The sequence below is a fragment of the Triturus cristatus genome, chromosome 3_2 (assembly GCF_964204655.1).
Source record: "Triturus cristatus chromosome 3_2, aTriCri1.1, whole genome shotgun sequence".
Taxonomy (NCBI): domain Eukaryota; kingdom Metazoa; phylum Chordata; class Amphibia; order Caudata; family Salamandridae; genus Triturus; species Triturus cristatus.
This window is the reverse complement of record NC_140584.1, coordinates 792,975,159-792,988,044: the sequence shown is the minus strand read 5'-3', so window position 1 is coordinate 792,988,044 and position 12,886 is coordinate 792,975,159. Positions and strand designations below refer to the sequence as shown.

General features: G+C 43.6%; 1 protein-coding gene across 1 annotated transcript in view; it reads left to right on the top strand.

The window, feature by feature from the left end:
* The window catches only part of LOC146858151 (uncharacterized), a 47,156-nt gene extending 37,354 nt beyond the window's left edge, over window positions 1–9,802 (top strand). Inside the window, exons 5-6 of the mRNA XM_085646898.1 lie at window positions 6,748–7,396; window positions 8,003–9,802. Coding sequence (XP_085503024.1) covers window positions 6,748–7,396; window positions 8,003–8,106 — 753 coding nt within the window. The 3' untranslated portion in view covers window positions 8,107–9,802. The remainder of the gene's footprint in view (window positions 1–6,747; window positions 7,397–8,002) is intronic.
* Window positions 9,803–12,886: the final 3,084 nt, after the last annotated feature.

The following is a 12,886-nucleotide window of genomic DNA, read 5'->3' as shown; positions in this document are numbered from 1 at the left end:
CCAGATTCCTCACCTTATGCCTGGCCGTCGAGAGATCTCACCTGGGCCACCCAACAGAGTCGCGTCACTGCGGGGACAGGCAGGGCCTGCTATCGTGTTGTTTTCAGCTCAAGAGGGGGAACCAGCATCCCTGCCCTCCGCCCGAGCCCTCACGGGTCATGGTATAGCCCCAGATCACCACCACTCCATGCAGGCCTCAGTTCTGGCTAGCCACACCCAGCAGCCGCACCGCCACATCAGGGCCGCCAGACCAAAGCGTCACCGCAGCCCGTCCCGGCTGCCAAAATGCAGGATCAATGCTACGGTGATTACTCACTTGCTACCTTAATTCAATGCAGCTTTGGGCCTGGGGCCCCGCCTGCCTGCACACTGACTTCTCCGCAACGCAGGCCCACGGCCCAGGCCGAAGCGCCAGCCCCACTTCACAGCTAGATCACTTCGGAGCATCCCCGGAGGCTCCGGCGTCCCACCGGCCCCATCCGACTCCCCTGCTAGACCAATGAGAGAGAGGGGGGGGGGGGGGCTCACCAGGTGTTGTCGCAATCATCTCAGCTCTGCTCATCCATGGGTGCCGGGGCTCTGGCTGTCCACGGACACGGGGCAGCCAGCCCACCCCCTCAAGCATCTCCAATCAGGGCAGGCAACACTTCTCTGGTGAGACCTGACCCGAAGCCGCTCTGCCGCTCCAGAGTTGCAGGATTACCGGAACACCTCTGCAGCCCAGTCTGGCTGCCGATATCGAGGCCATTGAGTCATTAGCTGCTGCACCTCCTCCGCCGCCTCTATCTTTTGGGGGCTCACCACAAGGGGTGTTAGTTCTACCCCCCCACAGTCATTCCAGAGTGTAGGGCTGAGGTCGGTCATCTCACACCGGAGCACTTCCTGGTGTCTTAGGCGCTGCGCTGGTAGTACGCTGCCTCATTGATCAGCTTGCAGGGGAAGGGAGGTCCCTCCTGACACCGCAGCCCTCCTCGTCTGGTCCCGGACCGCCAGGGGCCTCCAGGCCACCCCGTCTCCACAGCAGTGAGAGTGCGCTTAGTCCACTGCCAGCTGAGTTCTTGGTGTTGCCATCAGCAGTAAGCAAAAATTCTGGTAACGTGAAATTTGAGTTTGATGCTACACTCAAAACACAGGAATTCGTATATCAGCAAGGAATCCCTCAAACTCGCATGTATTACCAATACATGACTATAGGAGCAAGATACAGAACGCGGAGCATCATGCCATTGGTACTAGGCAGAAATATTCTGTGGCTTGCGCTGCAGTGGCGATAGTATTTGAAAATGATAATATGAAGACATTATGCATTCAAAACAAATTCTTTTGGTGATATTAGTGCATAAATATCTGAAATAAATGTCCATACCGGGAGGAGCTAGTGAAACATTTCCAATAAATTGTGCCTTTAAAAGGCAAGTGCTGCCCTGTTGGCTTTGCAGTAGCGCTCCTGTGCATATTCATGTTTAATTTATTATTCTAAATGGCTATCAGCCATGTAGGAACAGAAGAATAAAAATACCAAAGCAGTCACCGGTTTGTTACAACATACTCCATCTTAGCTGCTGTGCGGTAATGGATGAGCAGACAAAAGAGGGACAGAGAGAGATAGAGAGAGAGAGAGAGAGAGAGAGAGAGAGAGAGAGAGATGAAAACAATGGCATCTCATGGAGTGTTGAAAAACAATTAATTAAGTTGTACCCTTGATCCATGGTGGAATGATACACATCTTCCAATCAGAATGGATGTAAAAATATACACTGGAGGAGGGACAAATATAGAATAGAATAGGGAGTTAAGCTGTCAAATAAGGAGCAGAGGACTGAGGTAGTCAAGAAGCCATCTATTTATGACTATGAGGTGGACCCAAAGCCACTCTACATACTTTATTGTAGACAAGATGGTCTTCGACTTCTTACGGGAGTTTTAGGCGAGACCTAAAAAGGTCCAGCTACATCTCTCTTATTACTCATTGCTTGCCTTTGAAGATCGGAGGCAGCTACCAGTCCAAGTTGATAGTCTGGATACGTTGTCCACATAGTTGATACATAGTCCCTGATACTCCATGCTTCCCTTATATTGCCATATTTTTCCTTGTGGCTTTAACATATACATATGGCCAGGTACTACCTACACCCCCTCCTCCCCACTCAAGACCCGTGACAGGAGAGAAGTTTTTGGATGCGGGGTCGTAACACCCCCGGCCGTATTTATTAAACAAAGAGTAAAGGTACTTTCTTTTGCCTAATAAAGCCTCCTTGCGACGCTTGGGGGCAAGCTGGGGAGCCAGAAGCGAAGAGGCAGACTCCTGAGCTCCCCAGCCCTTTATAGCCCTTGATGGCCCAGCCAGGGCTACTGGCCGGACGTTTCGCGCGACCCAGAAGTGATTCTAATCACTTCCGGGTCACACCTCAAGGCCAGGACCTATGGGGGGAGGAGGCGCGGCAGTCACGTCACTAATGTGCGCGAGAGGCGCGCCTCCTGTTCCAGAGGAGGGGCCGGCTCGACCGCCATACCTTTGGCGTGGCCGATGCCGGCTCCGCCGTTCTATTACTTAGCAAGCAAAAAAATAAAAACAATCTGAGGTCTCTAATGCATACTTTTTAAGTAGGGGAAGGCTTTGTTTCTTAAGTACCTGATGGTAAAGGGTTGTATGATGGAATAACACATGCCATATGGTAAAGGGTTGTATGATGGAATAACACATGCCATAACAATGCATGCTAACGCCATCATTACAACGCATGCATCTTTAGCACTCATGCCTTTTGAATGAAAACTTTTAGCATGCATATGCCTTTACCACGCATGCCTGTACAGCGAAATGTTAGTTGTAAAGGCATGCTTGGGGAAGACATATGCGTGGTCAAAGCTTAATTGTAAACATATATTTATATACGTTGATGTCTGCTTCACGTTTCACCCGTGACCAAGGCTATGGTCGAAATGCATCGGGGAAGCCATTCAATAAACTACACGTTTTGCATACAGGAGAGTTTGAGCAATTCTTCCTTTTAATGGTGAGAAGGAATTTTTTTTGTATTCAGGGCTTCCAGAGCCCAGACCGCCGCACTGTATGCCTCGCAAACCCTGGCATTTGTTTGTGCTTTTAAAAGCTACTTCAGATCATCACATTCAAATTGATATAAAATGCAATAAAATAAAATGCAGTGAAATGCACATAGTCTTGACAGCAGGTCAAATGGTCTTGAAAAACCTACTATTGCCAACCATGCTCTTACCGATCACAGGTATTACCCACTCATATATCTACAGCACGCCAACCATGTATGCATGTAAGCAGAAGTCCTGTGAATGCGAGAAATGTAAATATTTGCACCTATACACCGAGCAGTGTATGTGCTGGTAGTCGTATTAGAGTGCATGTATTGCCCCACTGCCAAGGCGATTGTTGGCATGGTATCATGCTTATGGAAATGGGTAACTGCGGGGCCTTGACCCTCCATGCCAGCCAATGCATTAAGTATTGTGTAAGCATGGTATTATCAATGAAATACTGTGTGGGTTGGAGGGGGCACAGATCTAACCACACATAGCGAAAGTGACCCCTTTCACTTGCATGCACCTGAGCCTGCATGTGGTGTACGCGAAATCATGGCCAGTTTGGTGAAATACGGTACGGGTCGGGGGGGCAGGAGAGGGGGTCCCAGATCTAACCACATATAGTAAAATGCCCCCCTTAAACCTGCGCACAACTGAGCCTGCAAAAACGCATATGCCGTTACTGATTCATGCCTCTATAATGACATTCGTTGCAAAGGCATGCGTGGGAAAGGCATAGTCATTGTAAAATCCTGCGTGATAAAGGCTTCGTTGTGAAGACGCATATCTGTAAAAGCCTTCGCTGTGAAGGCATGCGTGATTCCGCCTTTGTTTGGAAGGCTGTCCCATGGTAAAGTGAGTACAACAGAAGAAAGTGTCTTCATTGTTCTTTGTCCCTTTTCTTCCTGCTTTACCTTCCAATTGTGTTCACTTGTGTTTTCCCTGCAACTTCCAGTGCCCTATTCACAGCTTGTTTCAACCTCCCTTTGTCCTCAGCTTCTGTCCTTCTTCCATTCTAGCCTTCCGGCATTGTTTTGTTTATATTATTCCCCAGTTATCTAGGCTGTTCCCAGTCTCACCCGACTAGTCCCCTGTCACAACTAGAAATAGACAGGTAGAAGAATGACTGTGCATATAGACGGGCAAGGATAGATAGCAGATCTACAAAAATGATAAGCAGCTAACACACAAATACAGCCATTGGGCTTGACTCTAAATAGAAATAGGACAGACAGATACAATCAGACATATAGATATTAAATTGTATGCTATTGTCTGGTTGTGAAAGGCATTATAAGTATTCCTGCATTTGATAATGCAACCATTCATTTTTGTCCCAAAATCTTTTCAAGGAAATGTATTTTGTAGATTGTCACGTTCTTTTTTTGACTTGCTCGGTGATATACTGAAAAGTAGTATCAGATTAAAAAGTAAGGGTGGGCGTAGTTCGCGAAGTAGCACTTCGCGAAGCTACGTAAAGTGAAGTTCGCACTACGCGAGCTACGCGTAGCACTTCGCGAACTGCGTAGTAACATGTTCGCACTGTGCAAGATGTTGTTTTCAATGATTGCACAGTGCGGACAAGCAACCGGCACTGTGCAATCATTGAAAATGGCATCTTGCACAGTGCGAGCTGTAGTTTTCTGCTGCTCGAGTAGATTTTTACTCGAGCGGCAGCTTTCTCAACGCGAACTGGTAGTTTCTCATCGCGAGCGGTCGCGAGCATACGCGACCCCTCGCAATGAGAAACCTGACCTCCTCGCGTTGGGAATCTCGCCGGGAGGTTTATTTTCCATGCTCGCGATCGCGAACAAGGAAAAAGTCTCGCCGGGATGTCATTTTGCTTGCTCGCGGTCGCCAACTTAACGTTGAGGACCGCGAGCAAGCAAAAATTGACCTCAGCACTACGCAACACTACGCTACGCGTGTTCGCACTGTGCTACGTGCAGTTCGCGTAGTGCGAAGTAGCGCGAACTTCGCAAACTACGCGAGCGTAGCGTAGTGCTTCGCCCAGGCCTATTAAAAAGGTGTTGAACAGAATGGATTGAAAACAGCACCCAATATTATTATACCACCTGCCTAATAAAATAATGAGTTTGTTGTTGGTGAGGTTGGTATTTTTTCCTAACTCTACGATGCAATTCAATTAACTAGACAGCAATGCATCACAAAGGGCTCCTTTATTTACATACTGCTGTGGCACCGAGTTCATAGGGCGCATGCATAGAAGAATATGACAAACCTTATTAGAATACACAAAGCTTGGTTTCCTCTCCCCCCTCTTCCCCTCCCACCCATTGCTGGTTTCCTATATGTGCCTCTGGTGCAGCGGTGGATATAAATATGTTGGTGATTCTAGTTTCACTCTTCTGCTGAGCAAGGAAGCTTTCTTGATTTGCTTTTTCTCCACTTCATGAATCATAACATTTCCATCTTATCTGCACGCTTGGTCCTTACTTACTCTCTCTCCTCGTAAGTTGATGGGAATCATCCTGAATTTACTCGTGGTTCAAACCATTCATTACTACAATGGCCTTCCAGTATATAAGCCCACCTCAGGTTCATTCCTTATGGGCCCTTTAAGATAATATGATATGACAGCCTCCCTCACTAGTTTAGTTAATATTATAACCTTATTACACCAGTTGCAATTGTCTGCTCTGTTGCTTCATCATACACTGTAGACATTTGGACTTTGCTATTTGATTCGTTTTGCCACTGGTGACGCATTGTCGCTATTTATCATTTGCTTATAATGACACATTTATTCAAAACATGTATAATCATTACTTTCCAATATTCACTAGAAATTTCACATTTAAGTTGCCCATAAGTGTGCCTTTTGCAATGTTGCACGTATGTGCCGGACAAGAGCAGGGAGATCAGCATGTATGTTAAAAATATCACAAGTCTGTCGAAAGACTTGAAAGAGCTGGGAAGGATTTTCTGCTGTAGGTAAATGGCTTAGCGGGATTGGTGGTGGGCTTTTAGGCGGTATATTTAGGCCTGTTTTGATTAATGCAGTTTGTATGATTTGTTTGTGCTTGATGGTAAAGGGCTTCAAGCTGATGAATGGGATGTAGGGTTTCGAACAGCGGGGAAGAGAGAAATGAACAGAGGGCAAGGGACTGAAAATAAAATGAGAGGAAATAGAACTGAAAGAGAGGCAATTCTTTATTATAACTATAGGAGTTTAGACTTAAGCACCAAAGGTCAACAAATGGTATCTGAAACTGTCATGGTGGAAAATCGTGAATGATGACTCTGTGAGCGATCAGAGAGGGGAAATTAGTAGAAATAGTTAATTGAAACCATTTTTGTTCGCCATAGGGCTCTGCACACTTTACCCCAGCTAACCAAAGGTGAAGGTAAAGTGCCTTTACTCTTCCTTTTAAACATGTAAAACTTGGTATACACCTGATTGGCACATTTTATTTTACTGTTAAATCCATCTGTTTTTAATGCAGTTTCACTATAGAATTCCAGTGTAGTCACATATATGTGAATCCGATGTGCACTTTTTGATAATTCTGTAGATATACATATATCATAGTTCAATAAAAAAATAATTGGACATTTTCAAATTTTATTGAAAGATGCACCTTATGGTTGTTGTTAAGACTGTTAGCTGTTGATATGAAAAAAATCAATCAGTGATGGTAAATAACTAAATTTATTTTATTGTAGTTGATGCTGCAACCACCACAACATCCTTCAACTAGACTTCACCAAGCTATGGAACCAAATAACTACCCTACGCCACAAAAATATCTGTGTAAAGCAAGAGAATCTACTGAAATTATAGGGAATCAACTTGCGGGAAGAATAGACAGCCAATGTATGACATCTATCAACAGTTCTCTCAGTAAGCTCTTGACAACACATACGGGGCATGGCATAATCAATGCAGCACCAATAAGTGTCACGTCAATCCCAGCCTATACACAGGATCAAAGTCGGTCATTGGCACAGCATGAGATGTCAGGGTCAATAAACCATTTACATGAACACCATTTGGTGAAATTGCACTCTCAGAAGAACCTTGCCAGTACAATTTGTGAGAAAAACCTTGCCAGTGTAACTTCCGAGAGGAACCTCGCCAGTGTAACGTCTGAGAAGATCCCTGCTGGTGCAACATCTGATAAGAATCTTGAGAACAACTTTATCAGTGTAACCTCTGAGAAGAACCTTTCCTGTATACCTTCAGCTGCAGCCTCTGGACCAAGTGCAAACATGTCAATGTTCCAGGAAGAGGAGGCTGAGAAAAAAGCTGAGGTAGCACTTTCTCAGCTCGTGGAGAAACTAAAGGATGCCTTGTCGGTTCAAGTACAAGCAGGTAAGTGGCACTCCATCAAAGCTTCTTCCAACTAGCAATTCAATGTTACTTCTTCCTGTAACACCTATCTATTGTAGCGTTAAAGGGACACAATAATACTGACCAGTATTAAATATGTTTTCAGCAAACTCAGTTTAAATACTTCATGTTCAGTCATTTATTGATTCTGTTGATAATCTGCTTGCTGCCTGATTCAAAGACCAGATATCACACGATTATCTGTAAAGTCCTCCCAAAATCTTTTCAGGAATTTGCTTTGTCTTCAAAAGTGGCTCGAAGATTACCAGGCACCAGGATAAGTGTTCCTCTTACTTGTTAGCCATAACAGCGAGAGCCTGGACAACACCTCCTCCATCACTCATAGGAAGTACTGACACTAGATCCTTTACACCTTCTTGGGTTATGAAATGTGCTTTCAGCTAATCAGTGTAAAGAAATCGTCCACCTACTTCTACTTTGGGAATAAATGGCCAATAATGCATGACTCTTTCATAGTTTGTGTGCACTGAAGAGATTAGCTTGATGGACAGGCAATTGTAACATTGTACAGAATACGAATATAATGATATCCTACCAGAGATGTAATGAACTTTTCGTTCTCTCTAGGTAACCCTTCCCATATGACGCAGGACATGCTGTGTGCAGCGGAACATGTGAGCAGGACCTTCTCAGAACTCATCAACCAAGCAGTTCTGCCAGCTTGCAAATAAGAGGGTCTTATGTACTGTATTTGATTTTATCATCATTTCTGATTTTGTTTCAAGTTTTGCTTCTTTTGCAACAATTCACTGATAGCCTGCCTCTGCAACAAAGATAAGTGGATATTCCCCTCTACTTGGAGCCAATCATCTGGAAAAACTGCTGCAAGCCATCTACATGTTCATCAGAAGTGCGTGGAAGTCAACTATGTTTTCTTGGATCCATTACTCCATGCACTCTCACTTTTCTGATCCCGTGTTTTTGGTTGTCTCTCCACTGTGTACTTTCCTCCACAATAATTCTTCAAACCCATATCCCTTTTAACTTAGTGCCCATGTCTCTCTTGTATTATGCATGGGTTGCTACTTTAAGGATGTATTTCATTTCCTCCCAGCTTGCCAACATTGCAGATCTGATCTAGGTGCCACTGTGGAATTACCCCTGTAATTTTGTTTTGATCTGTTCTCTGGCCCATTCTTGTGGCTTTAAAATATCTAGTCTTTACGTCGTTTCCTTTCCCTATTCTTTAACACTGATAAAATAGTGTCCTCACTGACTTTCTTCATCTTTCTTGTTGCTATCTTCTAAAGTGCAGTCGACCTAAGCTTTTTTTGCTCATTATCTCCAATACCTCTGGTCAGTAACATCTGCCCAGTCTTTAAGCAGCTTAACAGCATTATGATTGACACACATAACCTTTCGAGATGTCTGTGTCATGTTAATGTATCCCTTCTGCCTCTAACAGTGGTAAGGGTACAGAAACATTTTAATATGGAATTATAGATTTGTAACAGTAGCTTAGAGGATGTTACTCACTGAGGGGCTCCAAGTGACATCAAATAGACAATGAGAGCAAAGCTGAGTTTCTATGATGTCATCCAGCATCTTGAAGTGAAAAACATCCCTGTAATTCATTTTTACCCATCTATAATTTTAGGTCATGTATGGCCTCCAAAATCACCTGCTCCTGCTTTCAGCTGCTATGCAGGGAGCAGAGGAGAAACAGGGAAGCCATACATAACATGGCCTCTCCTTGCTGAGTGAAATGTAGAAAAATACAGTACTGGCCATTCTTAACCTATCTCCACCGCCTTCCCTGTCTACCTTCCACCTCCTGCAGCTGTGCTTTCTGCTTTCATTCAAAGCATACGATCAATGCTGTACTGACATGCTCTCTGAGAGCCCTATCAGTCTGGCCTGAAAGACCTTTATGATGTAGCAATAGTAGGTAACATGTTTTATTATCAACTGTTTCTGTGTCATAGCAGTAAGTTACAAGGTTTAGAATCTGATGGAAATGACACCTGCTTCCTATGCAAGCCATCCATAATATACAGAATTTTGAATGGATAACTGTGAATTATAGGGGTGTCTTTCACCAAGATATTCTAAGTGACATTAAATGGACAACAAGAGCAAATCTCGAGTTGTCTGTGATGTCACTCAGAACATTGAGGTGAAAATATTGACATCATTTCGTTTTACCCATCTAATTTTGTATGCATTGCCCCTCAAAATTATTTGCTCCTTCTTTCAACTACTACAGACGGGTGGAGGAGTAATAGGGGAGCCATACATAACATTTTCACTAACTAAATTGCAAATTGGATTTATAGGTGGGACCTTGTGAGTAGCAAAGAAGGAAGAAAAATTGCAGATGAGTTGTCGATTGAATTGAGTGAGCAGAAATTTCAAACTGTTTAGCTAGATACCACCAGATGTATGCATAATATAAAACTGTGCTGCCCGCAGAATAAACTTTTTTCAGGTTGTGTTGGTCTCTATTTAATAAGACAGTGATCGACATGGAGATGTCAAAGGATGGTGAAGGGACACATGAAGTGGAACAGTCAGAGCATCTGGGATTTTTGGACAGAAGTTTCAGAGGAACCGGATCTGTTGCTGGGAGGTGCAGCACAATTTTATAGCAAGCTTACTATAAATGTTTCTAGTTACAACCTCAGCCAACTGACTTATATACAGCATAGATACTGAAGTAAGTAATATCTGCAAAACCGAAAACATTTACAGAACTGTGAATCTTTTACAAATCATTTAATGGAGACCTGGATAATCTTGTAAATTTGGTTAGGACCTGCAGTTCATAATGGAAGGCAAGATAGACAAAAAATGACAAATTTGGCATAGGTTCATTGAACTCCAGTTAAAGAGAAAAGCTACTTTTCTTTTTGACTCCTATCTGATTGATTTCTATTACTATGTGTCTGTCTTTCCCTTTCTGTTCTACATAATTGGTGCCAGAGATTAGTTTATGGATGAAAACAGTGTAGTACTGTAAGTATGAGGCTCTCTCTACGAAAACATTTTCTACATGAAATACTACCATATGTTCTATATTTTAAAAATATTAAAAAATGTAAATTAGTTGTTTTGTTTATTTTGAGACCTTTTTTGCAATTAGTACCGACGTCGACACTAGATAACAGAGACAGTTCTTCTTTTCTTTTAAAGCAGTAGCGGCCTTCTAAAATACTCAATTGACAGCCACTTTTAAAGAGACCCGACATTCTCTGTTGGGTAGTCTATCTTTAGCATGTGGGCATTCCCCATGCAAATCTGTTTTTCCCCTTTGCCACAAAATATTTTTCTATTAAGAGTTGTGTGCCACTGGAAAGAAGCACCAGGGGGTGCAGATTTAAAAATGCCCAGGAGTTGTGAGACTGTTTAAATAGGCAAAGTATAGTCTCACAGATTCTATTGGGACTCCACCATGGGGGCATACAGTCAAGGACTGAAAGTTCTTGGGGCCAGTAGAGGGGGGAAGATCTAGTCTACTCAAAAAGCCAGGTGGGGGCCTTCATGGAACCATCACCCACAACACTTTTGGAGCCCTCTATTCGGTTAGCCACAGGCTGTATCTATAGTCTATATAATCACATTCTTGAACCCTCAGTGGTCCTCAACTTTCAGGGAACTCCTCAGCATCGCTCAGAGTGAGGCAGTTGAGATTTCTATTTCTGTGACGAAGGGCAGGAGCAATGCTGCACAGAAGAGCACTAACACAGAGTACTCCTACGCAGCAGACCAGGGTGCAGATATCGTAATACGCTACCCTGATTTCACGGCATTTAAGGCATTTTTGTGCTATAAACTGTTACCGTAATCTGCATTGCTACATGGCAAAAACTGGCGTCTGACTTTCAACACACTAATTCTAGGTGTTACTATACATCACTCTGTGGAGGTTTGTTCCACGACCACAGATAGAGTAAAGGTTGAGTCTGATCCACTGTGATATCAAACCAGTAATATTCAAGTTGCACACAAACTTCAAAAGGATTGAATTGCCATCTCCAGAGAGTCTCACGATGTGTGTTATCACAGATGGTATAGTTGTATCGGCACAGAGTCTGTTAAAGCCTGTTCAAGGAGGTCTTCCAAGAGCACCTCATGACTTTTATCAGAATTACAGTATCATATTTTTAGCACGTTCAATGTTTAACCAGTGGATGATTAAAATCCCTCCACCTACACCCACATCCCAAACTGGATCATCCATCTTCTTGGAACAATCTAGCTGCAGAGAGGTCCATGACCATATTTAATCATTGCTGGTCACCTACCCCCATTGTGACTGCCCCTAAACTAAAGGCATTTTTTTTCAACCTTCTGAACTGTCTTTGGATTAATTTGCTTATTCCCAGGAAGGCTAAGTTCTCAGTTGTGAGAAACCAGTGCCTGTTTGCAGCGTCCCCCCACGTGTTGCCTCAATTGTGAATACTAGATGCTGGTTTTCTGAATCTGTGCCCTGGGTTCTGCTAACCAGACCCAGGGCCTGTGCTCTAATTAAAAGTACATGGTAATTAGGTATAAATGCAATTGGTACTGACAACCTACCTCTAAGCCCCTACTATATGGTAGGGCATGTAGGTTTAGAGGCCCAGTGGACTTAATGCACTTAAGTGTGTGCTACTGTGGTTCCTGCTGTCATTTTAAAAGCCAGCCCTACCTAGCACAGTGCTACTAGTCACTCAGTCACTCGTGCTCACTTTGTCTTGGCGAGAGATACACAGAATAAATGGTGGGGACGTTTCTCAATAAACATTTATTGAACCAGCGTCATTCTAGTGTAAAATAGATGTGCTGAAACAAACATTAGACAGATATAAATGATGATAAGCACTAACAGAGTAAAAGGGTGGTAGATTTCTACCATTGTGCTAAAACAATGAATACATGCAAGTATATAAAATACATGACAGTAATAAAAGCTTACTTCTACGATACTTCCCTAACTAGATGTACCTGAATGTACCTAGCATGGATGTGGGTGTAGCGAAGAATCCCTCTAGGATAAAGTCAACCCCATAACCTGAAGTGAGAGACTGTGGGACCCTGTTCTGTTCTCGAGGTGGACACCCCGCAAGGGATGTCAGACCACTGCGAGCTGCAGTGTCTGCGTGCAGAAGCCTCAGCTTCTCATGTCAGTGTGTCGGCATGGAAGTCCTTTTCTTCGCTCTTTACCTTAGCAAGAGATGGTGTTTATATATCCAAAGTGATACCCCCTGGGGATACACCTCACTGTGTCATGTCGAACTAGGATGACGGAAGGAATGACCCTTGTACATAGTTTTTATGCAGGAGATGTTCAGCCTGCTGTCCAGCTGTGATTCCAAGAATCCTCATGCATAATGAATGAGGCTTAGGCCTTTCGGATAAATCCCTAGGTCCTCTAGTCATTACCTCAACTAGGTAAAAGGTCAGTCCTAAGAACCATTATGTAGTGCAATATGAGGGCAATATAAGTTAAAGGTGCATGTAGTACCTGAG